The sequence below is a fragment of the Oreochromis aureus genome, linkage group 3 (assembly GCF_013358895.1).
Source record: "Oreochromis aureus strain Israel breed Guangdong linkage group 3, ZZ_aureus, whole genome shotgun sequence".
NCBI lineage: Eukaryota > Metazoa > Chordata > Actinopteri > Cichliformes > Cichlidae > Oreochromis > Oreochromis aureus.
The window spans coordinates 75769734-75797411 of record NC_052944.1 but is presented as its reverse complement, the minus strand read 5'-3'; the positions used below and the strand labels follow the sequence as shown (position 1 = coordinate 75797411).

General features: G+C 40.6%; 1 protein-coding gene across 1 annotated transcript; it reads right to left on the bottom strand.

Moving 5' to 3' along the window:
* Positions 1-515: 515 nt before the first annotated feature.
* Positions 516-14110, bottom strand: LOC120437632. Its single transcript, XM_039608171.1, has 4 exons — positions 13723-14110; positions 11559-11891; positions 8543-8920; positions 516-3828 (listed from the first exon to the last, which is right to left on the bottom strand). The coding sequence occupies exons 1-4, from the start codon at positions 13781-13783 to the stop codon at positions 3719-3721; spliced, it is 882 nt and encodes a 293-aa protein (XP_039464105.1). The 5' UTR covers positions 13784-14110; the 3' UTR covers positions 516-3718.
* Positions 14111-27678: the final 13568 nt, after the last annotated feature.

Sequence of the window (27678 nt, the reverse complement as noted above, 5' to 3'; positions counted from 1 at the left end):
TTATTATTATTATTATTATTATTATTAATAATAATAATAATAATAATAATAATAACATACATAATTCATTGATGTATACAAAAACACTGAAATTAAACTATATCACATTGCAGTGCATTATTTTGATTATTTAGTTTCCCTGCAGAAAGTTGAATAAAAGTTGTTTATTATTCATTTATTTATATTTATTTATTTATAAAGCACATTTAATAACAACAGAGGGTAGACCAAAGTGCTGTACAAAGTAATAATTAAACAATGACATTAACATTAACAACAGGTAAGAAAATTAAAAGAAAATTAGGATAAAAAGAATTGGTAACTCTCGTGCAGTATCGAAAGCCAAAGTGAAAAAATATGTTTTAAGATATTTTTAAAACATATTTTCCTTTTCCTTTCCTTCTCTCACCCCAACCAGTCGCAGCAGATGGCCCCGCCCCTCCCTGAGCCTGGTTCTGCTGGAGGTTTCTTCCTGTTAAAAGGGAGTTTTTCCTTCCCGCTGTCGCCAAAGTGCTTGCTCATAGGGGGTCATATGATTGTTGGGTTTTTCTCTGTATCTACTGTACAATATAAAGCTTTTGTTGTGATTTGGAGCTATATAACTAAAATTGAATTGAATTGAATTGAATTGAAGATGCGATTTAAAAAGAGTGACAATTGGGACCTTTCTAATGCGGAGAGGTAGATTGTTCCACATTTTCGGCGCCACAGCCGCAAACACCCGATCCCCACTATGAACCATCCTAGACTTGTGTAAGGTAAGGAGTAAATGATCACTTGGCTGAAGGGCTCTAGAGGGCATATAAAGCTACAAAAGGTCAGACAAATATTCTGGTACCTGGCCATTTAGTGCTTTATGACTCAAAAGTAAGATTTTAAATTTAATTCTAAAATGCACTGGAAGCCAGTGAAGGGAAGCAAGCACCAGAGTAATATGCTGATGTCTCTTCACACAGTCAAAAGGCGGGCTGCAACGTTTTGTACAAGTTCGAGCCATGCCAAGCTGGACTGACTGACACCAACGTATAGTGAATTATAGTAATCCAGTTGAGATAAGACGAATTCACGGATTGCTCGTTCCAAGGTTTTAAAGGATAAAAATGACCTCACCTGGGATAGGAGCCTTAATTTAAAGAAGGACAGCTGAACAACTGAATTAATTTGTTTCTCAAATGTAACTTTGTTATCCAAGAAAAACCACAGATTTTTCCTGTGTTTTGACAGCAGATGTTGAGTTATATAAATCCAAATCTGAGGCATTCAAATTACAGCTTGGTCCAAAAGTAATTACTTCAGTTTTATCCTCATTGAAGGTAAGAAAATTTGAGGCCATCCAGGTTTTAACTTCGTTAAGACATTTGACTAGCGATTCCATGGGAGTGGAGGTGTTTATTAAACCGAAGATAAATCTGGGTGTCGTCGGCATAGGAGTGAAAGCAGATGTTATGCTTCGTAAAGATTAGGCGTAGGGGTTACATATAGATTGAATAGAGAATTGGGCTTAATACGGAACCCTGCGGGACAACACAAGTAAAAGGAGCTGGGGAAGAAATAAAAAGTCCTCTCGGAGAGGTAAGACCTAAACCGTTCCAAAGGGATACCTGTGATATCACATTGCTCCAAACGGGAGATCAGAATGCTGTGGTCAATAGTATCAAATGCTGCAGTTAAGTCTAGAAGCAGGAGCACAGTTGATTAATTAATAAAATATCATTAAGTATTTTTAGGAGGGCAGTTTCTGTACTGTGGTGGGTTTTGAAGCCCAACTGGAACTTCTCGGACTATTTAGAAAGGATTGTAGCTGCTCAAATACAATCTATTTTAGAATTTTTGACAGAAAGCTTGGAAATAGGTCTAAAATTAGCAAGAAGAGTCAAGGTTCAGTTTTTTTTTAGTACTGGCTGCACTACAGCGTACTTGAATCCAGTTGGTACTACTCCAGAGCTAAGACTACTATTAAAAACAGTTAAAATGTCGGGTTAAATGTCTGGGCCGACTACCTTAATAATCTTTTTTAGAAAATGTGTTGGGACTCAATCTGTGGTGCTACATCAGTCTTTAACTTCGTGTAATCTCATAACCATTTGTAAATGTAAGATTTCATAAGTTCGATTGAATGAAAGATCATGCAAACGCTTCAGCTCAAAAAGATCAATGTCAACTAAAGAAAAGGCAGGTGAAGAGCTTGGACTCCCCAGCAAGTAAAAACTGACTGAGCTGTGTGTGGTCTTGTTTTGTACACAAATGATTGGTCTTTGAGTCAGCAGAGTTTAAGTGTTAGACCCAACAAGTTCTCTTAAATTTTAGACCAATCTCCAAACTCCCCTTCTTGTCCAAAATCATAGAAAAAAATGTTTTACTTAGCTTCAGGCTTTTCTGGAAAATAATGGCATCTCAGAAACATTTCAGTTTGGTTTCAAAGTACTACATAGCACTGAAACGGTGCTTTTAAAAGTTTTTAATTATCTTTTATTTTCATTAAAAACCAGAATTGCTCACTCTGGTAACTCTTCCATTTTAGTGCTTTTAGATCTGAGTATGCCATTTGAGAGCGTGGATAATGGGATTCTACTGTAAAGACTGGAGAGCTGTGTGGGTATTAGGGAACTGCACTTGAATGGTGTAGATCGTTTTTCTGGTGGCTCTTCATCCACATCCACCCCCTTTACATGTGGAGTCCCTCAAGGATCTATCCTTGGCCCAGTACTTTGCTCCAATTAGGCTCTATTTTCAGGAAACATGAAGTCTCATTTCACTGTTATGCTGATGATTTTCAAATCTACTTTCCTCTTAAAAAGAATTCTACAGTCTCTTTATGAGTTTTGCAAGAATGCCTCAATGAAATTATATAATGGTTGGCATTACATTTTTTGAATGCAAATGATAAATAAACTGAGATTGTACTATTTGGACATTCTGACCCTCGTTCTTCTCTTTATGGTAACTTTGGTCCTCTGGAAAAGTCTGTAAAAAATCTGAGAATGTTCTTTGATGGCAGGCTTTCATTTGAGAAACTGAGAACATTTTGTCGTCTGCTGACTTAGAGAAAGTGACACATGCATTTTTTTCATCCAGGCTTGATTACTTTAATAGTCTTTTTTTGGTATCAGCCAGGCTCTGCTCTCTAATTTCAAGTTATTCCGAATGCTGCAGCCTGACTCTTGACAGGCACTCGTAAATGCAACCATATTTCTCCCGTCTTGGCTCGTTTACACTGGCTTCCAGTACATTCTAGAATTGATTTGAAGATTTTATTTCTTGCTTTTAAGTCTCTAACTGGATGAGCCTTAAAAGACCTCATACCTCTCTGATCTTTTAAATAAAAATACTCCAAATAGGACTCTCAGGTCATCTGTTAAGTTGCTTCCAGTTGTCCTAGGAGCAGGCTAAAAAACAGACTAGATCAGGCCTTTGCTATTGCCTAAACTTTGGAACAGTCTTAGGATCTCCCCAACACCTTATTTTTAAATCCCGTCTGAAATCACATCTTTACTCACTAGCATTTAATTGTGACTGACTGTTTGTTTTGTTCTCTTTGTGTGTGTTTGTTTTACTTTTTATTTTGTACACTTTGGTCAACCTGTGTTGTTTTTAAATGTATTGATTGATTGATTGATTGATTGATTGATTGATTGATTGATTGATTGAGAAAGAAAATGAGAAAGAAAATCACATTATAGATGTTTGACATCTATGTCTGCTAGATGTTCAGGATACTTTAACAGTTTTTTTTTAAAACAAAACAAAACAAAAATCCAGCAACAGCAATAAGCAGACCAGAAACTATCAGTCCAACAAATCGATTCTCTGTGTCTCCTCCTCGCTGACCTGCAGGTGAGAAACAGGTGTTAGATGTCAGGTAGCTGATGATGAACCAGGGAAGTCAGATAAAGGTAAAATCACAACTGTATACTTTATTCATTTATGTATTTTAACAATATGGTTTGTTTATTTTACATTTGAGTTTTACTTGTTATTTTGGATTTAATTAGTTAAACCTAATAACATCCACCAGGTCAACAGTGAACCAATTTGTCAGATGCTAGACAAACACACCTTCAGTAAGTGGAAGACACAGGCTCAACTTCTTTAAATATTTATCTGTTAAATGTATCTGAATGATTATTCTTATTTCCTTTGACTTTGGAGAGAATCTTACAAAAGCAAAAATTTCATGTTTGACAGCACAGGTCTGTATACTGACTACAGAACAAAGTACAACACATCATACTGACATACATTACACTTCTTTGTCGTTGTCACGGCTGCACACACTTGTGACATCTTCACACAAACAGACAAACTGTAAACCTGACTGATGCTCTTTATGCCATGGTTCTGGGTCAGTTAACCCGGGATTTTGAGTTTCTTTGTTTTGGTGACTGTTATAGATCAACTTTAACTGGTTAGTTGTAAGTTTATTTATATTATGTCCCCAAGTTAACTTGTGATCAATTTAGTTCCTTGTTTATTAGGTTCTCCTTGTGTCTTTGTCCAGTGTCCCTCTCTCTGAGTCTCTGTTAATGTCTCTGTGTGTGTGCCCTCATGTCTTCTTTCCCCTTTGTGTTCCCATGTTCACTCCTTGTGTTTCATCTCATGTCTCCCCTGTCTGTCACATTTATCCATGTTTCCCCGGCCCGTCATGTCTCTCTCTCTCCCTCTTCATTCGCCCTCTCTCGTCCCCCCTCGCTCTTGTGTTTCCTTGCACTCTGTGTCCTCTCCCTCATCCTCTTAGGAGCACCTCTATGTTGTCTTCTTTACCCGTTCCCGTGTTTCTCTGTGTTTCATCTGGTCTCCCTAGGCTGCCATGTGTGCAGGTTCCATGTCATATTGGCAAGCTCGTGTTGTCAGTCTATGTCTCACAATGTTTCCTGTTTTATTTTGACAGTCTCATGTTCCATGTTCGGTGTGTCTAGTTTTGCTTCTTCTGTGGCGTCTCTTTCATTTGTGTCAGCTGTGCTCCCAGTGTGTTTCAATTTTCCTCTCTACCATTTTGCTCATTTATGTCCTCCGTCTCTCTCTGTACAGGGAGTGCAGAATTATTAGGCAAATGAGTATTTTGTCCACATCATCCTCTTCATGCATGTTGTCTTACTCCAAGCTGTATAGGCTCGAAAGCCTACTACCAGTTAAGCATATTAGGTGATGTGCATCTCTGTAATGAGAAGGGGTGTGGTCTAATGACATCAACACCCTATATCAGGTGTGCATAATTATTAGGCAACTTCCTTTCCTTTGCCAAAATGAGTCAAAAGAAGGACTTGACAGGCTCAGAAAAGTCAAAGATAGTGAGATATCTTGCAGAGGGATGCAGCAGTCTTAAAATTGCAAAGCTTCTGAAGCGTGATCATCGAACAATCAAGCGTTTCATTCAAAATAGTCAACAGGGTCGCAAGAAGCGTGTGGAAAAACCAAGGCGCAAAATAACTGGCCATGAACTGAGAAAAGTCAAGCGTGCAGCTGCCAAGATGCCACTTGTCACCAGTTTGGCCATATTTCAGAGCTGCAACATCACTGGAGTGCCCAAAAGCACAAGGTGTGCAATACTCAGAGACATGGCCAAGGTAAGAAAGGCTGAAAGACGATCACCACTGAACAAGACACACAAGCTGAAACGTCAAGACTGGGCCAAGAAATATCTCAAGACTGATTTTTCTAAGGTTTTATGGACTGATGAAATGAGAGTGAGTCTTGATGGGCCAGATGGATGGGCCCGTGGCTGGATTGGTAAAGGGCAGAGAGCTCCAGTCCGACTCAGACGCCAGCAAGGTGGAGGTGGAGTACTGGTTTGGGCTGGTATCATCAAAGATGAGCTTGTTGGCCCTTTTCGTGTTGAGGATGGAGTCAAGCTCAACTCCCAGTCCTACTGCCAGTTTCTGGAAGACACCTTCTTCAAGCAGTGGTACAGGAAGAAGTCTGCATCCTTCAAGAAAAACATGATTTTCATGCAGGACAATGCTCCATCACACGCGTCCAAGTACTCCACAGCGTGGCTGGCAAGAAAGGGTATAAAAGAAGAAAAACTAATGACATGGCCTCCTTGTTCACCTGATCTGAACCCCATTGAGAACCTGTGGTCCATCATCAAATGTGAGATTTACAAGGAGGGAAAACAGTACACCTCTCTGAACAGTGTCTGGGAGGCTGTGGTTGCTGCTGCATAATGTTGATGGTGAACAGATCAAAACACTGACAGAATCCATGGATGGCAGGCTTTTGAGTGTCCTTGCAAAGAAAGGTGGCTATATTGGTCGCTGATTTGTTTTTGTTTTGTTTTTGAATGTCAGAAATGTATATTTGTGAATGTGGAGATGTTATATTGGTTTCACTGGTAAAAATAAATCATTGAAATGGGTATATATTTGTTTTTGTTAAGTTGCCTAATAATTATGCACAGTAATAGTCACCTGCACACACAGATATCCCCTAAAATAGCTAAAACTAAAAACAAACTAAAAACTACTTCCAAAAACATTCAGCTTTGATATTAATGAGTTTTTGGGTTCATTGAGAACATGGTTGTTGTTCAATAATAAAATTATTCCTCAAAAATACAACTTGCCTAATAATTCTGCACTCCCTGTATATTGTCGGATTGTCTGCTAACCACCCCTGTGTTTCCTTGGTTCATACATTCAAGTATTTTATTTATTTAGTTTCTCCGAGTTTAGGGTTTTGCTAGTTATCTGCCTGGTTATGTTATACTTTATTATTATGTTTATTTTTGCCCACAATAAAGGCTTTCTTTTTGTTAAGTTCAGTTCTACCTCTCGTGGACATTTGGGTCCACACTGCTATTCTGCTCAGTCTGCATCATCAGACCTTGACACTTTATCCTTCTTTATCTCAGAGATAAACTTTTCTTGGTTTTTAAACAGCTAAAGCGCATCTGCAGAGACAAACACAAAATTAAGCAGAGTGATGCAGGTACAAAAGACATTTCCTTGTTAGTATTATTGTTTTTTTTTAGTTGGTGATAAAAATCTGGGTCTGTATTTTTAGTGACTAACAGAGAACCTGAGGCTAACTCTGATCAAGTGGGAGGTTGCAAGAAAGTCTCTGACTGCATTCATAGCTGTGTCCTTTCAGCTGCTCGCTCTGATCCAACCTTTGGTCTCTAAGGAAGAGGCTTCAGGGAGATGTTTGCTACGTTGGACTGTAGGACCATCAGAAATGTGTGCAGTAACAAAACAGGCAGCACTGAAAGGAGCTCTAAGTGTTTGTGTTGTTCAATGATTTCTGCACAACAACAAAAATGGGACCTCTCTCATCCATCAGTCATCATGTGGACATTTTTCTGACACACTTTGAAGCTGACGGACGTTTTGTGTCTGCACTAAGTACGTTTTCATGAGCTATGGCACCGGCAGGATTCACTTTCACAGACTCACAACCACCAGCTTTGTCAGGATCTGGACGGTTGACTGGAAGGTTCGGTCAGGCACCTGAGTTCTTTGGACTCCACCCCTGGCAAAGCCATCATCTATCCTGCAGTCCTGCACACCTGAGGCTGATTCTGGGTAATCAGGTTGAGGATTTAAGCTCCACTCACACTCTCCTTCACCGCCAGTTCGTCAGCGACCTCACGTTGGTATCGGCTCTAATGTTTTTCATGCTCTTGCTACTTGTTTAGTTGCTTACTCTGATTTCCTGTGCTACAGTTTTCCTGGACTTTCTTTGCCATTGCCTTCAACCTCAGCTCTCCTCGGATTATTCTCGCATTCTGGAACAATGCAAAGAACCTCTCCTGCCCCACTCACCACCTCAAACACAGTGTAACTCAGGTCAGCCAGCCTTTGCCACTACTCACCTGGGCAGTTACATGGGCAATGTAATCCAATTACTTCTTTCAAGTAACGAGTAAAGTATGGGATTACTATTGCAAAAAAAAGGTAATTAGATTACCTTTTCTTTCCCATAAGAACGCTGCGTTACTGCGTTACTGCGCCTCTCCCTCAAAGCCAAGTTCACCCAGACTATCAGTAAGCATTATCAGTAATTACCAACTCCGTTAAATACCCTGCGCCTGCCGGCTTCTTAAGCCCGTTCTCTTTTCTTCCCAGATGCACCTGCTCGTCCTCGTCGCTACCTGCTAATTCCTCATTCACCCCACTGACCCACGGCCACATCATTAGCAACACTTTGTCACGAATTCACCTGTTGACTTAATAAACACTGTAAAACGTATGAGCCATCTCTGTTGTGGTTCTCTGCGTTTGAGTCCAGTTTAGCTATCGCCCTGTAGCCATTGTGACAAGCTTCACCCCTCCCCTCCCCCTCCAGCTGTAGGCTTTAACATTGAGTTTCCCCACACATGTTTACAGACGAGAGCAAGAGAAGAAGAGACTGATTTATAAATGTCTTTGTTTCTGCTCTAACCTTACCCAAACAATGCTGCTCTACAACTCTAGACTACCAGCCACAAAGACAACAGTAAACATCTGTCTACCTCTGACATCCACCAGCTCATCCATACAACAAACAAACATCAACAACCAGGAAGCAGCTTCACCTCTGATCTCACTCAACTCTACTCACTCACCTGGAGGAAAAACAACAGTCAGATTGATGGTGCCAGTGATGCTGTTCTTCCATGAGCGCGTTTCTTCCATGAAGACACGGCACTCGTATGTTCCAGTGTCATTAATCGTCACATTCTTCAGAATCAGAGACACGTCTCCATCCTTCATCTGTCTGTCCTGCAGATCCACCCGGTTCTTAAAAGATGGATGCTGGTGATCTAGATCAAACCGCTCATTGTGATAATATGGATCAAAGTGACCATCCTGGTACAAAAGAACATGTTTATTTCCCAGGTCAGGTCTGCTCCACTCTAGAGCTATGATTTTGTTGTTGTCATTTGTAACTCGACATGGCAGAGTGACATTCTGTCCAGACTCAGCTGTGATGTTTTTCGGGTCTGAAAGAGGAAACAACACAGAGCAGAGAGGTTAAAGGTCAAAGTAAATTGATGATCAGAATGATTGACTTTAAATATGTCATTTATTTATGACATATGTCAAACATATTATTTATTTGACTTTTGAGTTTTTAGGGCAGCACTGTGTCATGATAGTTATCAGTGTTGTCTCTTGGCAAGAACTTTGTGGGTTCTCCAGCTTGCTCCAGAGACATTATTGGGGTTACAATAATTTCTGATTCTAAATTGCCCATAGGTGTGAATGGGAGTGTGAATGGTTGTCTGTCTGTCTCTCTGTTAGCTCTGCAACAGACTGGCCACCCCAACTCTTACCCCAAGACAGCTGGGATAGACTGTAGCCCCCCGCAACCCTTTAGCTTCACAGAGACTTCACCCGGGCTCATGTTGCCTTCCCATACACAGAAAAACTGAATCAATATGAAACATGCAGTTAACACCTGTAGGCGCCAGACGTCTGCTTTATATTTGAATGTATGACTGAGTTCATGTTTGTTTTATGATTCATAGATTTGTTACATAATTCATCTTTTCAGAATTAAAAACTATGAATATTTATGTTGTGTTTACATAAAGTAATGTTATGTCAATGTTTGGGATTGGAACCTAAAAAGGGGTACCTCTCACTTTAAGTATGTAAGTGCAATAGTAGCATGAAACTCTGTGTGAGGGGGAAGGGGAGGAGCATGGACAGAGAGGTTAGGAGTCTCACGGTTTTCTGACCGTACACAGGTCACACACACATCCCTACCTTCAGTGGTGATCCTCTAGATTACAATACATTCGTAAGAGCCTTTGAGCATGGAGTAGAGTCTCACACTGAAAGTCCTAAGGACTATCTCTACTTCTTAGAGCAGTTCACTAATGGACAGTCGAAAGAGCTAATTATGAGCTGCCTTCATATGAAGCCAGATGTAGGCTATCACAAGGCTAAACAGCTCCTTAAAGAGCATTTTGGAAATGACTACAAAACTGCTGTAGTCGACATGAACAAAGTCTCAAACTGGGCACCTATCAAGACAGAAGATGCAGAAGCTTTAAATGCGTTTTCACTCTTCTGACAGCTTGCTGTAACACCATGGCTGAAGTGAATTACATGGAGGAACTTGATAATGTCACAAGCTTGAAAGCCATTGTAGCTGTGGGGGGGAAGGGGAGGAGCATGGACAGAGAAGTTAGGAGTCTCACGGTTTTCTGACCGTGTGCACAGGTAGTTCTGGATAACTGCTTTTTTGGGGAACTTTCATGCTTATTTAGTAAGTTCATTGTTCCATCTTCAGTTTGTAATAAAAAACAGTCTTCAAATCACAATGCAACTGGAAGCATTTCTTTTGGAAACCAGGAACACACGTCAACCATAGACTCCCTTTTTGAACTTGGTTTATTGTTACACATGTGTAAGTCTGTCGTTTCAGTGATGAATAGATAACTTCAAATTAAAACTGATCAGATGAACTTTGAGGTTGTGAGAAAGTCTCTGACTGCATTCACAGATCATGTGGTTACTTACTCAGAGTTACAATCTCTCTACTCCTTTACATATTCAATATGTAATATGGGGATTGGACCCTCAGTCCAGACCCAGAGGGCATCTGTCTGCCAGATGCAATACTGGTGAGCGACTCCGGCAAGACGCGATTACTGCAAGAGAGCAGCACGCTTTATGGTTGGCCAGCAAGATGCTGAGCCAGCCACAGAGATGAAGGCTGGCGTTGAGGGGCACCCAGCACCTGTTTGGGCTAGCTGCTACACTCAGAGGGTAGAACATAGAAATTATCAATACAGATGACCATGCTGCTGCCACACAAATAGCAGAGTGGGAGGTGCTGCTTCACAAGGCCCACAATATAGCCACACTGCAGGTTTAGTCGGCTAAACAACCGACTAAAGGAGAGAGACTAGAGAGAGGCATATAGAAGAGCCCGTGGCCAGGGATGTGCCAGGGTGTCCCACAGCAGGGGAGGGTCATCGTCCTGCAGGGAGAAAATCAGGTGGCAATGTATTGACTCTCTGGAGGCAAAGAGGTCGAGGGCAAAGAGGCCCTCCTGAAGTGGCGCCAGATCTGGTCAACCACTTGCTGGTGGGGTCTTGTGCTGCCATGTTCAGTTGCCCTGGCAAGTGAATGGCTCTGAGGGAGTGGAACAGGGAGGGCCACAGCCTGGCAGCTATCCTGCAAAGGAGAGAGGTGAGCCTACGCCCCCTGCCTGTTAACAAAGGCTGCCATGACCAGCCTGTCTGTCCTGAGAATTACACGGAACCCCCACAGTCAAGGGAGAAACTACAGGAGTAGGATGGGAGCCTGTGGTTCCAACACATTAATGTGGTGGGAAGCCCAAAGGCTGGTGCAGCAGCTGTTGACCTCACAGGAGTCCCCAAAGCACTTGGAAATCCAAATCCTTCCCCTCGAGCCAAAGCCTCAGAGGGTACATATGGAATGTGTAACAGAGTCTCAATATGAAAGAACTTTCCTTTCAGCTGCTTGCCCTGATCCAACCATTGTTCTCTAAGGAAGAGGCATCACTGAGACGTTTGCTATGTTGGACTGTAGCAACAAAACTAAAAAACATGAACAACCAGGAAGCAGCTTCACCTCTGATCACATTGAACTTTACTCACTCACCAGGATAAATAATCAGGTTAATGATGCTGATCAGGCTCAAAGGCTCTCTTACTCTCTGAACAACATAACACTTGTATGTTCCACTATCAGCAGTCGTCACATCCTTCAGAATCAAAGACACGTCTCCATCCTTCATCTGTCTGTCCTGCAGATCCACCCGGTTCTTAAAAGATGGATGCTGCATGTCTGGATCAAATTGTTCATCCTGGTAAAAAAGCACATATTTATCTCCCAGGTCAGTTCTGTTCCACTTTACAACTATGATGTTGTTGTTTGGAGCTCGACATGTCAGAGTGACTTTCTGTCCAGACTCACTTGTGATGGTTTTCTGGTCTGAAAGAGGAAACAACACAAGAGCAGAGAGGTTAAAGGTCAAAGTACAACTATGATGAGAAGGGTTTACCTTAAATATTTTGTTATGAACCTCTGAACATCCACCAGGTCACCAGTGACCCAATGAGGGGGAATTTTAGCCTCATGCTAAACATGCACACAACAAGTGTCAGAAACTACAAGATGTTAGCTTCCACAGAACAACAACACTCAAAGAAATGAGATTGGGTAGTTTTAGTTTTACAAGAGTCTAATTTATAATTTGAATAAAATAATTTCATGTTTATATGGTGAATGTAATAAAATATTTCAGGGTCTGCATGAAATTCAACAACTTAACTTTTTCTTGTTTATATGACGTGGTACAATTAAGTAAGAGTGGTTAGTTGCCTGGACTTCACAAGATCACACAAGATTTCAAACCGCAGAAAATTACTGGGGTTATAAGAAGGAGACAACCATGCACACACCACATGTATGCTATTGCTATTTATTGTGGTTTAACCTGTCAAGGACAAAAATGTAAATTCTGTATTAGGCTTTTAAATCATAGCTGTTGTACTTTTTTAAGCGTAGCATGACACCTCGGTAGAGCAGTGGTTAGCACTATTGCCTTACAGCAAGAGGCTCCTGCGTTCAACTCCACCATCAGGCCTGGGCCTTTTCTCTGTGTAGAGTTCTGCTCATGTTTGTGTGGGTTCTTCTACAGGTCTAAGACAATGATTAGGTTAACTGGTGATTCTAATCTGTCTGAATTTGAATGCAGATGTTTGCTAGCCTGGTGGCCTGCCCATGTTCATAACTTGCATAGTTCACATTTCTGTATAGCTGTATATCTCATATTTCTGTATAGTTTTTCATATTTATATCCTGTTCATATCCTGTACATAGCTTGTACTCACTACAGCCTGTACATACTTATAGTTATAGAATATTCATAACATACTTCATACCGTGTACATTATAACATACCATAATAGACCCATTTCTGTAATATACTTACACATCTCTATTATTGCTAATATATATTGTAATATATCTATATCACGGCTAAAGCACTTCTGGATGGATGCAAACTGCATTTCGTTGCCCTGTACCTGTGACATGTGCAATGACAATAAAGTTGAATTCTATTCTATTCTATTCTATGATGTACCCCTGCCTCTCACCCTATGTCTTCTGGAATAGGCTTCAGCCCTCCTGCATAAAAATAAGAGGATGGATGGAGTGAAAGTTCTTATAAATTCAAGTTTTATGTTAACCAGATTCTAGACTGTTAAATGTTAAAACAAAATAACTCTTTTTTTTATTAGCATTGTTGTTGGAATAATGTAATTTACAGGGGTTGGATCGACTCAGTTAAATAAAGTTAGACTAAACTGCAGTAAATAGGTTTGTTCAACATAATCAATTAACATTGTCCAACTAAAGTACATTAAGTTGGAATAACACAATTGCATAACGTTAAAAAGCAATGAATGGCATGGAAATCATATTTATGTTCATTTAAATAGATAATTTCTTGAGTGTATAATGTGTGAGAGAAAGCAGCCTCTCATTATAAGACACTGTGAGTCTCTGCATGCTGCCTTTATGGAGCTACAGCTGTTTGTATACACTGAACAAAAAGCTTTGTAGCTGTATACTGACTCCTGACACTACAACACATCACACTGACACACACATTACACTTCTTTGTCTCTGTCACAGCTGGAATGTGAAGATGTGAAGTGTCCATCCAGCCTTGTGTCTCCTTTACACACACGGAAGTACTGAGTCAATATGAAAGTAATTCGAGAGAATACTTTAGTTTCTAACAGTTAAATCTCACCTGCACAGGCAAACACAACAAACAGGAAAGTCGAGCAGAGTAACTCAGTAACAGCAGACATTTCCTTTTTCTCGAGTGCTGACGACGCAACACGTAGTTTGTTTGTTTGTTGGTATTTTCACTGAACAGTTTACCACTCTCCGTCTTCCGCACACATTTTCTGTTTTCACCAAATGGTCGTCTCAGTCTTTCAGTGAGAGATGCGGTTTGATAGGATTGAAGACCTCGGCAAAAAAGTTCTCCAGCTCGTGCAAATGAAAGCATGCATCAATATTATCTTCAGAAATTATTTTAATTAAAATTCCGCTTGGTCTCGTGCCGCTGTCTCTCTGTAACACTAATAACGATGAGACAGTTTCCCCAAGACACCACCGATCAGCTAGACTGACTCTCGAGATTACCTTCTAACTTCCTGTTCACCTGTAACCTGTTCAACACCTGCTGTTTACTTAGGAAACGCCCACGTTACTTGGTGACAGTCACAGTGTAACGTGGGCAGCTGCTGCTCGATATAATGCAGTGTATATTTAGAGATCTTTGAGCTGATCATTGTCTTTGAATGAATGTGTCAGTGAATGTAACACGGAAGGGAATTCAGAATCAGAATACTGATGTAGCCAGATGGGCTACTCGCCTTTTTTTTCTCTCTCACTCTCTCTCCTGCGCTCGCTCTCTTCGCTGCGCAACTAGGTTAATTGGGAACCCACCCGCATATTGATTGCAGGGTGGCGTCAGCCCGTGTAAAGCTAAGCCGGTGTTTGTCTAGTGAAATAGTGAATAGTGAAAACTATTTGTATTAGCATTCACTGCTATAAGGGTCTAAGGTTACATTTATCTGTTGTTTTAGGGTTTGATTGCTGTATTCACCTCTCCGTGGCAAATCGCCCCAACCTAAAGCGGAAGAGTGAAACTCCTTCCCAGCCGCTGTTGTGAGGGCTCCTCCTCGGTGGAGCCTGCTGTCTTGTCTTGTCTATCTTGTCGTGAGACTGTTTTTATTAGGTAGGCCTACCTTTTCCTGGTTCGCCTGGTTTTATTCTATTTTATTCTGGACTGTGGCTTGTACCCACGCTTTTGTGATCGGGCTGAAGCGATCCTCTGCCCGAGTGTCGTGCCGGGAATTTTAAATCGCCTCCGTTGCCGGTCTCAGCCTGTGGGGAGCCAGACCAGCTTGCGATTGAGGCTTGGACAACTACTACCAGCACGAGTGGTAGTTTGACCCGTGGGGCGTAAACCTTCCAGTTTGGTGTGTGTGTGTGCATGTGCGATTTCTTTTATTAAAGTGTGTTTTAGTTTGTATGATCTGTAGCGAGCCAGACGCTCAGTGTCCTTTTATTCTTTTAACGTATTTTTCTGTGTTTTTATTTCAGTGAACGGAGGACGTGCCAGTGGCCCTGGGACCTCAGGTGGTGGGTCGTTTTCACACTTTCTTTTGTACAGCACCGGGTGGGCTGCAGTGATTTTCTTTTTGTGTGATTTTTGTTTTGGGTCCACGGCTGCTGGTAAGTCCAAGTTCCATCATTGTTTTATTGTACTTTTAGGACACTGTCAACAAAGACGCTACATTTTGTTTCCTAATATTTTATTTATTTATTACTGTAAATAAAACTGTTTTAATATTGGAGCCAACCTGCCTCAGTGTGCATCCTTGAATCTGTGCGACCTCTTTTTATTCCTTTTATCTAATTTTCATAAATATATTTAAGCGAAATTCCCCTAGGTGGCGTTGTCATTTTATTATTATTTCTTTTATAGCCCTGCCGAGCACTTGGTCACACTTACATAATTTCCGTGGAGATTATTAAATGTTTGATTCGCTGTAAGCTTCACAGCAGATACCTTTGTGTCAAAGTGACTGAGGATAAAACAGAGGAAAACATAAAGTGGGTTTTTCTGGCCTGACTTTTTATAGCAGATAACCAGCTTAAAAATATTCAGCAGTAGATCAAAAAATGAAGAAAACCATGAATCAACATATGAACATTACCTGATGCTGCTGAAGTGAGGCAGAGCAAAATTACAGAGGTTTTATTAGAGATAAAGCGTTTTGTCGTTTGACATCATTTTTAGAAGTTTACATTTCTTCGGTGATGAACAGCAGAAATGAGACTTTCTTGTCGGAGGTCATTTTTGAAAGAAAAAAACAAATAGCGGCAGACTGGTGCGTAAAAAGCAAGCGAGTAATTCAGAAAATATAGATTTTTTTTTTTTAATGGCAAACTCTGAGATAGAAAAAGCTGTGCGGGAAGTTTGATTTTATACTGGTGGAAGCAAAACAGCAAAAGTAAGAGAAGGCTAGCAGGTCGAAACTGAGATAAGAGGGTTCCTCTTATCTCAGTTTCGACCTGCTAGCCTTCTCTTACTTTTGCTGTACACGGGTGGGGCGCTACATGAAGCTAAAGATTAAACAAAGAAAAGTATATTTATTATCTCAGAGGGCTGCAGTGCTAAAACGACTCTTATACTCTGAATCAAACTCTCAGCGCCCTGAACTTGTCACACAGTGGAAATTTGGATTTTTCTTTATAATCGGTTTTATTCTGATTGGCTGGACATTGGACAAATTAGCTGAGAGCGAGCACCTGTCGTGGTGTGGATGTGCCCTGAGGTGGCCCATCAGCTGCAGAAAGGAACTGTTTAAAGAAAGTAGGGCACCGAGTGAGGCTCTACATATGAAGAGAAAGGAGCGTGAGAGAGAACAACATGCTGCATGATCGCCAGGTAAAACGGCTTGTGGAAGGACGGCCAGAGCAGAGCTATGCAACGTCTCATTTTCCGGCGACAGAGACAGCAGCCGGTGGAAAGAAACGCGTGTGATCAACAACCTCTGCCCTGCACTTGTGAGCAGTCTCCACTGTTGTTCGCGGGTGCAGTGTTGGGGAGGGTCGCCATGGCTATTTGCCCGCTTCCCGGACGATGGTTCTGGTATCTGTCTGCTTACAGGGCAACACCACAAGGGAAGACGCTGTAGCTGAGACTCGAGTGCGGAGCGCAAGCTGGGCTGTGACGGGACGAAACGGAGATGGAAGGTTTCTCCTCGTCCTCCTTATTTATTTGTTTATTTATTTATTAAAATTGTTCATGGGGGATTTTAGTGTGCCACAGAATTTTTTTTGCGTAAGTTTTTCCTTTTTTTAGTATTTGGTTTTTGTTCCTGCTTTTCGCCTCCGGCAGTGCTTTAAGTGGCCCAAAAGAGGTGCCGGTACTCTATTTTTTTTTCCGCCTCCCCTGAGGTAACAACAACAACTATATTGAATGGGTTTTATATACAACAGTCAACAGACAACCTTATACAAAATAATAAATCATTTTATTAGTTTGTGGATTTGCTTGAGCTAGAAAGAGCTACTGAACATAAATAAAATGTGCAAAAAGGTACTGAATTTTTTTTTTTAACAAAATGTACATAAAATAAATTATAAACTAATTTGTATTTTGCTCTCTCTTGAGTCACTGCTGCTATCAGCAGCAGCACTTGTAAAGTGTACCTGCAGAGCTTGGTAGTTCTCCCATACTGCTTTCACTGTTCTCTCACTTGAAGCAACCCAATGCACTGATAAAACACGGCCTATCACAAGGAGACGTTGTCCAACATTGTGAGCACTCTCGGTTAACTCCCTTTGGTTTTTTGGTGATGCATAGAGGGAGTAAAGTTGATCTAAGAATATTTTAAAGTGGTTGATTCCTCCTACCTCCTTCAAAACATCACAAACTGCCAGTTCCAGTCTGTGATTGGAACAATGCCAGACAAACAGGTAAGGGAATTTGGAACAAAGCTGCGCAGCAACTCCTGCTTTCCTCCCAAGCATCACTGAGGCTCCATCACAAGCAAATGCCAACAAATGTTCCTGTAGGTAGTGAGGGTCAAAGCCATTATTATGAAGACATCCTAACAGTGCTTCAGTGATGTCCTTTGCTGTGGTCCCCTGCAGCTCAATCAGTTCAAAAAATATTGTGTCTGGATTTTCACTGGAAATAGCTGACCGCAGGCACACGACAAGCACAGACTTTCCACTTATTGTAGTGGATTCATCAATGAGCACACACAATTTTCTTTCATTCATCACTATGTCATTGACTACCTTCTTTTCATTTCAGCTGCAATGTGATCCAGTATATTTGCACATGAGTTATTAGAGTGCAAAACTCTGCCCATCTTGACACCATTTAAGACTTGCAACTGGACATCTATTGGCATGTCTGTAAAGGGACGCCCATGCTTGCCAATCTTATAAGCTGTTCTAAACACATTGCAAGTTGAAGCGTAGTCAGCCTTTCTCATATCTTCAATGTGTTTTTGCATTGTATTTTGTGTTGCCTTCTCTTTTATTTCAACAGCTTTCTTGTGATAAATTGAGTCTCTGTGCTCTTTTATTTTCTTTCGTAGTGAGTTTTGTTGTGCAGCCTTGTCCCTTCCAAAAGACGAGATTAAGCACCCACTCCACTCCTGCGACACTCTCTGCCCTTGCTACATGTCCACGCGAGCACAAACTTGACTACACACACTACAACCCAACTTTTGATTTCTGCTGATCAGCCACTTGTAATTTGTGGAGAAATACCGGACTTGTGCCTGGGACCAACATTCTGGCCACTCATGCTCGCTAACGCGGCTGTTGTCATCGGTAGAAATGGGGCGTTTATCAATATGCGTACTTGTGCGTACTTGCGTTCTCGTGTACTCGTGATACGTCATCAGTCGGAGACCAAGTACTGTTCCAATTCGAAGTACGCATCACGCCGAGAACGCGAAAAAGTCCCGGATGTGTTCTCGATCCGCCCATTTTATCGAGCATGCATCGGTGTAGACTTGGGACAGCTATATATCCCAGAATGCATTTCGTCCAAAACTCAACAGCGGACTCCCGGCACATCGTCCGTCCCCACCCCCCGCTCGCGGACTTCTCACTACTCAGGTTAAAGAAACTCCAGCAGCTGTCTATAGTATTGAGTGTCCACTAGAATAGAAATAAAAGCGTTCTAACATCTCACCTGCTTGTTTTTATTAAGGTATGTACACGTATGTACATGTACACTATTTTTATTTTTAGAGGTTTCACTACTGAGGTTAAAAATGATATATAAGTCACTTAGATCACTTCTAAATGTTAATGTTTGGTTTATTTCAGTGTTTTATTTGTTCCTGAGTAAACCGGTTTGGCTGTGATTACAGTTAAGCTTCATAACATGTTACTCACAGTTAAATTAGGAGGGGACGGCAGTAAAAACTCCGGACCTGTGACATCATCACGTACGCAGGTGTTCCGACTGTACAAATCACGAGTCCGTGCTCGCGTACTTGAAAACTGAGAAACGGCCCACGAGTCCGTGCTCGCGTTCTCGGCGGGTACGTACTCACCGAGCACGCGAGTACGTACTCGCGTACTTGGGCATTGATAAACGGCCATGGTGTCATTCTCGTCCTCGTCGTCGCCAAAAGTGCCGTCGTCCGCGGCTGCGGCACTAGTGCAGCTTTCATTAGCTTGCGTCTGACCTGCAGCGATATCATTCTGGCTTGGTGGGGTGTCAGCCAGCGAGTCCTCTGATTCTGACCTTGTTCTTTTACTACTCAGAGTCTGAAGCCAGGAGAGCATATTAAGTGTTCATTGTTTTTGTATTTTAACCGAGCAGCTGTTTGCGCGTTTTACACACCCTCTCCGGACCACGTTGACATGACAACGGCAAAAGCGACGCATGCGCTTTTCACTTGTAAAACACATTGGTGTATGGGTAATGTAGTCTCTGCTCTCGGTGGGACGAATTAGGAAGCGTGCTTGTGAAGGGCGCTCTGAAAAGCGGCAGCGCAGCCAAACGATTATAACAGATGTGCAAATGAGAGTACCGGTACGCTAAAAGCACGTTCTGGGCGCATGGAGAGGTGGCGGTACTCTCAAGAGCTATATTTAGAAGTGGCGGTACTGAGTACCGGCGCGTACCGGCCCACTTAAAGCACTGGGGGATGAAACCTTTTCCCCCCTATAGACCTGTTGCCCTGAGATTCTGATTCACTTCCTCTCCCCCTTTTATTTAAGGAAAGTCTTGGTAACGCATTTTGGCGCACCAGCTTTAGTGTCTGCAAGTTTATTCATTGAATAACATTATAATGAAACACTACAGATACAGGTGCTCAGTAGTGGCGACGTTTTTTTTTTTGTTTTGTTTTTTGTTTTTTTTTACAATGTTTTATGACCCTGATGAAGGCCACAAGCCGAAACACGTTGGTCAATTATTAAAGTTGTTCTTCTTTCCTCAAGTGTTGCTGGAGTTCCTGTTTTTTTTGTTTTGTTTGTTTTTTAATTCTCTCATCTTCTCCATGCACCTTGGAAGCAGGTGAAGCCAGGATTTGTTGCTGTGATTGACGTTTGTATATTCCCCATAACACCTGAGAATTATTCTTTAAAGAGGATTTGTTTTTCACAATAACCATTTGTGACTATCACCGGGTGACGTACGTGTTTCCTGAACACGAGGACAGCCAGTGAAAATATCCCTTTATTTTAAAGGTTGTTGTTTTAACTAGGAAGGGACATCCAAAGCCAGATTCACTGACGTCTGCAGCAGCACAAAACTACTTTAGATGTTAAAAATCTGCTGGATTTACTGAAGAAGCAGAGAGTTAGTTTGTGACTAGAAGTATTTTGTGGCTGGCCTTAAGGCATATGTATTTGTAAGAGTTTCAGGAGGAGAATATTAGAATGAGTCATGACTTAAGTCTACAAGGTGCACGAAATCTAAGGATGTCTTTATGGCTGTATAGATGCTACTACGAGAGTTGATTTAATGACGGGGTGTTTTCAGGATGAGTGCGTGGACAGTTCAAAGCTGTTATCACAACGCCAAAACTTTGGCTTCGCTCTGTCATCAAACTGTGATTTACTGTCCTTTACTCTTCTTTTACTATTACGCCTTTGGCAGTTTTTAGCCACTTTGAACCTGTGTGTCTGTCTTATCTGGGTAAAATTGTTACCCAAATCAAGTCTGGCTCTCCTAGTGATGTCCTTCCCCTCGCTTTTTTTTTTTTTTTTTTTAAAGAAGCTTGGGACACTATTGGGCCTTATATCCAAAGGCTTATAAACAGCAGCCTGACTTTAGGCCATGTACCTATAACCTTTAAAGTCTCTGCTAAACGCTCTGGCCTAGATGCTTCTTTGTTGTGTAATTTCAGACCTATTTCAAGGCTGGTCGCAAATTTTCAAGCCAACATGATAACTTTATCCCACCAACGCTGTGGAGGTCCAGCTTTATTAATTAATAAAGTATTCTGTTTCAGGATGACCTGCCATCAATGGCACATCTGCTTTATATCTTTTGCTCGTTTCTTCTCCTCTTCTTTTCTGTTTTTTTTCTGAACTGAGCACCTGATGGCTTTGAACTTTTCTTGTCCATCTTCCATTGGTTTTAATTTTGCACTCCAGTATGAACACAAATCCCTCAACCCGAGGATCACCACAACATAACCTAACAGACCTACACCTTAGTTCACAGATTCACTTTGGCTAGGGTTTATTTCTGGGATTTCGCACAACCCAGGATTCAAATCATGAATACATAATGGGCTTGGATTTACAACATTATGAATGAAATGCGGTCTATTTGGAAGCAGCGCCCCCCCTCCTCTTTCGACGTGTTGTGTGTGAGACTTTAAATCATCAAACTGTAAATTTTAAATTGTTATTGATCCCTTTACCCCGAGTCCTAAAGTGTATATTTATTTTCTTACTCTTCTTATATTTATTGTTTGTTTACTTGCACTGCTGTAACTGGAGCCTCGTCATCTCGTCTCTCTATATACTGGACTGTATATAGCGGAGATGACAATAAAGTTTACTTTGACTTCAGCAGCAGGCGCACTGAGGGCTCTCGCGCTCACTTTTCCCGTATAGAATTTCGAAAAAACATCGGTGCAAATCATAAGTCTGTATCATAATGTCTGGTGTTTTTTGAGTTTGTTGGTTTGTTTTTATTTTGTTTTATCTTGCGAGTTGGTTATTAGAAGCCGCCCTCTCCTCCCTGTGCTGCAAGCAGCAGGCGCACGCGCCAAACGGAGGGCGCCTTACTCCCAGCAAATGGGCGATAGAAAACCGATCGGTGCCTATGCCATTCCCAATATGCGCTGGCTGACGTCGGGGCAGCATGAGTACGAGCATTTTTTTTATTTATTTTTTCCAATGCCCGTGATGCCGCCCCGGGCAACTGCCCGTGTCGCCCGTATCTAAAACCGCTACTGTTGGGTCCCGTTGACATTTTTATGGCCGACTGCATGCAAAAGTCTGCAAAACTACAGATATCAAACAGACTTCAGAGTGAAAACAATTAATCCTCCTGACAAGCTTGTCAGGTTTGCTGACAGGGGTGGGTTACTATATCCGTTAAAGAATGGGTTTTCACAACTTTGGGCGATGGAGCCGGGCTATTTTATGTGTTGTGTTGTTGTTGTTGTTGCTGTTTATTTTTGTTGTGTTTTTTAAACAGTCAAAACAATTTTGAGGTATTTCAATCAGGTTTTAAAGCACTTCGCTGCACAGAGTTTTATGTGAGTGTGTACAGAGCCTGAAGCTGAAACTCCAGCTGAATATTAAAAGGTTTTAGACTTTAATACTCTGAAGTCCAAGTCATCAGTTTTGTCCTTTACAATAATCATAATGCTAACCGTAGACAAGTGGAATTCATAATTTTTGTTTTTTAACAAGTTGATGTTCAAAGTCCTGTCAGTCATGGAACAAATAAAATAATTCTACATGATGCATATTCAAATATTTTCCCATTAAAAAAATGTTATGATGACATACTTCAAAGGAATTAAGTTTTGTTTAAAATCATGATCTTTATCACTTTGTAGTTTCTCACTGAACATTTCGGCTCTGTTATCTTAATAAAATATTGAATGAGTGCCATGCATGCTTCCTGGGTGGAAGAGCAATCAATAAAATGTTACGATTTGTCATTAACAATAACAAGTAATAAACCACAACTGCAATAACATTGAAAATTGTTAAGTTTCCCAAGATAAATTTCCAGTTAGTTTGACTTGTCTTAAACAGCAGTCAAAATAAAACAGCCAATGAATGATTTTCCTGTTGTTATAGTCTGTGGTCCGGTTTTGTTTGTTTTCTGAGAGATAATGAAGAACGAGAGAAGGGTTGTATCAGTTAGCCACAAGCAAAGTGGAACAAGTGAAGTCCACCTGATACCTCAGTGAAACACACAGAACCACACAAGTGAGAACAGAACTTTATGGAAAGGGCTGATCAAGTGAATTGGTGCTGTGACAAACGGCAATAAAAAACAAACCAACATGAAAAACGTAAAAAAAAAGCAAAACAGATGAAGTCAACTCATAAGAGGAAAACCTTTAATCCTTTTAATATGTGGATGTAGTCTGGTCTGAGGCACTAGTAGCGGTAAGATTTGTTACAAAGTGAAATTAAGGGCTTAGTGAGCCCCACCATGTAAACATACTGTGTCATTAAACGGACTGTCTTTTGATCTGGTTAAATCAGTGTAATACTCTGATAAATATCAGTGGTATTTGTTTGTTTGTTTTTCATGGGAATAAGTTAAAGATAAAATTACAGTTCATGGTGAAACTAAAACTTGCATAAATATTAGATATAGATAAATGTATTAAAATGCATAAATAGTTGTGTTTAAAATCAGTTGTTTTAAAACATAATTTCATGGAATGTGAATGTCTTTAAAAAGAGAAGAGGTTTAAAAATTATTTTCTTACGCTACGTCACGGGAGTTCATGACCTTGAGTTTTTTTTCACTTCCGGGAGAAGACTGGAGAACGAGAGAGGAAAAAAGGGAGATATATGAAAAAATGGCGTAGTCAGAGCAAAGACTCCGGGACTGCGTATGTCGCCAATGTTGAGGTTGTTCGGCAACAACAAAACAACAGACTGTGGACTTTCCGTAACCATTTGTGCTGGGTGAGCACGAGGCAAGTTTGGTTACGTTAGCTAGCCGGAGCTAGGCTAACGTCACGGTCCTTGCTGAAGGGGATACCGCCTGAGCGGACAGAAGGAGTTTTGAGAGTCGCCTCGGGAGAGAGACGTTGACGGAGGACGATTCGCTACTACTGAGGGAACCGGAGATTCGTTGCTCGCTGCTGCGAGCGGAGACGGTTGCTACCGCAACGAGCGAGTGATTCATCGGATGCGGCCAAGACTTCACGGATACACAGAGGTATCGTTATTACAACGAGCTCCAACTAAAGCGCGCCAACAAAAATAGACTAAGAGTGCGCTCAAAATAAAATTGGACAGTTTGAGGAAAGAAAGACTAAAACCTATCCCCCGGGGTTCTATTTTATTTTCTATATTCGTTCTTCTTCATAAAAAAAAGGGTTTCAATGTGAATTTCCTGCAAATGTTTAATACATTTTCTAAACCTGAGATCTTGTGTTGGTTTTATTGCATGGTGTTTTAACATTTAAGTATTCAGATACATAAGCGTTTACAGGCCAAGTGTATTTCCCATAGCCTCCAATTGATTATTTAGACGTGAGAATCATACGATACCCTAGACTGATATTTACTTTTCGAGATGTATCTTTTATCACAGAATGTTTAACCAGGGTTAAGACTTCACCCGAAGGCATAAGGTGGGTTTTGTTACATGAGCCGGTGGTAAAAGTGTTACATCAGTGATACGTTAAGCTGAACACATAACCTGCCCCTGAACAGGTTATGTTCAGATTTAATTAAAATCAATTTAAAGTCATCAGGAAACATCTCATGTTCATGGCCCAGTATGCTAAATCACCAGATTAGCGATTTTCACCAATTGTAATCCAGGAGTAATCTTGTCTTACTTGCAACAGTATTGCATTTTACTTTTATAATTTTGTTATGTATAGATTTTTAATCAACATTTTATTTTCATTATGTAATATTGTCCTTGATTGGAATGGGCGGCACTCACAGGGATCATATTGTTTGGGAGAACAGTCACATGACTTTGTTGTGGCAGCCCTTGTTTTGTAAAAGTGAACAAAACCTGAAGCAGACAGCCCAGCTTAACAATGAAATTTGTTAATCAGTTGCATGATACCTGATATCTCCAACTGGGTTTTTACTTTTATTCGAGCTAGCTAATGCAAAGAAATCTTGTGTGCATTGAACTTCATTCATAGTGTATCCCTCAGCAGTCAGTGGTTGGACTGGTGGACTACTTCAGTGAAGAGTAGACGACGTCTGGCTCTGGTTTAAAGTCTGAACACAAACACACACAGTTCAAACAACAGGAAACATGATTACAAGCTTTGGAGGTCTTGATTGAACTACAATCTCTGCCTCTCTGCATCACACGCAGTCCCATGTTGTCTATTAGATGTGTAACATGGTTTGGCTTGTGTTTAATTTTATTATTTGTCATTTAATTCAATTCAATTCAATTCCAATTTATTTATATAGCATCAAATCACAATGACAGTTGCCTCAAAACACTTATTGTAAGGTAGACCCTACAAGATTGCAAAGAAATGAGAGAAAACCTCAACAACCATATGATCCCCCCCGTGAGCAAGCGCTTTAGCGTCAGTCGGAAATAAAAACTTCCCTTTAACAGGAAGAAACAGACTCTAAATGAATATCAATGGCTGAAAGAATCTGTAATTTTGTCCTGGGTTTTAAACTTTTATTTTGTTATTGTATTTATTTTCAATAAAAATATTTTTACCATTTAAAAACCTCTGTTGTTGGGGTTTATGTTGTACATTACCTAAATAGCAAACTATATGAAAGGCTACATACATGTCCCCTTTCTCCTGTCTGTGTTTTTAATGTTGGCTAATAAAGTATGATATGGGAAACTGAGCTATTAGTCATGAAGTTAGCTGGCTAAGAATAGAGGCATTAGTTGGAGAAGAACCGGAATCTGTAATATGTTTTGAACAACACAGGTGAATGTGAAGAGATATAGATGACATTTGACCTGAAACAGTTTTAGTAGAAACTATAAAATCCTGCTCCTCACGTACAAGGTCTTAAATAATCAGGCCCCATCTTATCTTAATGACCTTGTAGTACCATATCACCCTATTAGAGCACTTCGCTCTCGCTCTGCAGGCCTACTTGTTGTTCCTAGAGTATTTAAAAGTAGAATGGGAGGGAGAGCCTTCAGTTTTCAGGCCCCTCTTCTGTGGAACCAGCTTCTAGTTTGGATTCGGGAGACAGACACTATCTCTACTTTCAAGATTAGGCTTAAAACTTTCCTTTTTGACAAAGCTTACAGTTAGGGTGTCATTGTCCTGGGTCTGTGGGACAGTGTTTATTGGTTTGGGCTTTAGATATTGGTTTATTTGGTATTTTGAGGTTTAGATTGTGTTTAAGTGTTTGGTTTGTACGATAGTTCTATTCCTCTGCTTAATGCAGGTATTCTCAGTTCTTCTTAGTTTGGTTATTTAATCTTTAGGTTTATGTTATTTTGTGCTCTCTTTCTGTCATGTTTACATTTTTTTTTTTTTTACTCCCAGTTCTAGTGTTTCTGTGCCTTTGTCTGTGTCTCTGTGTCTGTTACTTCCTGTCAGACATGTGCAGAGGGGGGTGGGGGGCTGGAGGGGCTTGAGCACCTGCCCCTTTCCCAATTGGTGCCCCAAGTGCCTTTTTCTTGAGGCCTTTTATTTTTTGTGTTTGTGTATGTGTGTAGTGTGTCTGTGCCCCTCAACAATAACATTAACTATTATCACAATTTTGCTTGATAAAAGGATCTGGCTTGTATCAGTCACATTACTACCATTAACTGATGCTCATCCTTGATGCCATAGCGTGCTGGTTAGGAGACTTGAACGAGCTCACAAAGAGCACAGGCATTTTTTGCTGCCTGGGCGGTGCAGAGCTGTAGGAGAAACACAAATTAACTGGGAGATGCAGACTGATGCAACAAAAACCAGTAAGTAGGTGTGCAGAGTGACAAACATCACCTTTTATTAACTGCACACATAGTGCTGGTCGTAGCTGGGTAAGGCTGTCATGGGTCTGTAGCTCTGTTCACCGTTTTAAGGAACATATTTAGCTTTCAAATAAGTTACAGGGCTTTTCCTGCCCTTCTGGAGGGCTTATATTTCACTAAAAACGATGTAATAATCATGTCCACATAATTATGGATTATTATAATTATGACTTTAACACTATTTTAATGAAAATACATTAAGAAACAGACATATATTCGTTTATATTTCAAATATGACAAAATGTTGATTTTACAGCAGGAAAAATATCTCTACAGTTTAAACATTTAATAAGCTTATTGCCTGCACAGAGTGGATAGTGAACGATTTGAATCAAAAATATGTTATATTTATTATTTAATTTTTTTAGTCTTATTACTTTATTATTTTAACACTAGGAATAAATATAAAGGGGAGGATCCTGGATCAGCACCATGAAGCAGTCTTGTAGCCATAGTATATACAGTATTCTGAAGAAGGTATAAAATGTCACTGTGTGTAGATTTTGTTTTTACATTATTACCCTGCCATGACCACCCCTCTCTTTTGCCCTGCTTATATTCTAGTTTCAGTTTTTTTTATTTAAATTTGTTGCCTAATGGTTCCAAGCACTGTCACCAATCTTTGCATTTTATTATTATCTCATTACACTTGCTTTATGGACTTTTTAATGTCTACAGTCTCAGATCAGCCCTGCCCTCCAGCACTATCAGCAGCAGGAGCAGCAGAAACCCCTCCAACAGCAACATTGTACCCATCAGGTAAACTTAGGCTACGTTTCATTTTCATTGCACTGCACAGCCCTGCTTTCTTTCCCTTTTTGATAGACTCTTGCCCTCGTTGTGTTCCTGTTGCTCATACTCTTGTTATTTATGTCCTCAGTCTCCCTCTGTTCCTTGTAACACAGTCCTCTCATGCCTTGTGTTTCCTAGTCCCTTGGTTTTATAGGTTTTTTTCTTTCTTTGAGATTTTTGTATTTTGTTTTTCGTTTTGAGCATCAAAGTAAC

Bases quoted from the DNA above. Each gene is read 5' to 3' on its own strand.
- LOC120437632 (XM_039608171.1), bottom strand. From the start codon at position 13,783: ATGTCTGCTGTTACTGAGTTACTCTGCTCGACTTTCCTGTTTGTTGTG. The intron at 11,892-13,722 runs GTGAGATTTAAC...TTCCTCTTTCAG, and splicing joins TGTTGTGTTTGCCTGTGCAG to ACCAGAAAACCATCACAAGT. The intron at 3,829-8,542 runs GTGAGTGAGTAG...TCTCACCTGCAG, and splicing joins GACTGTTGTTTTTCCTCCAG to GTCAGCGAGGAGGAGACACA.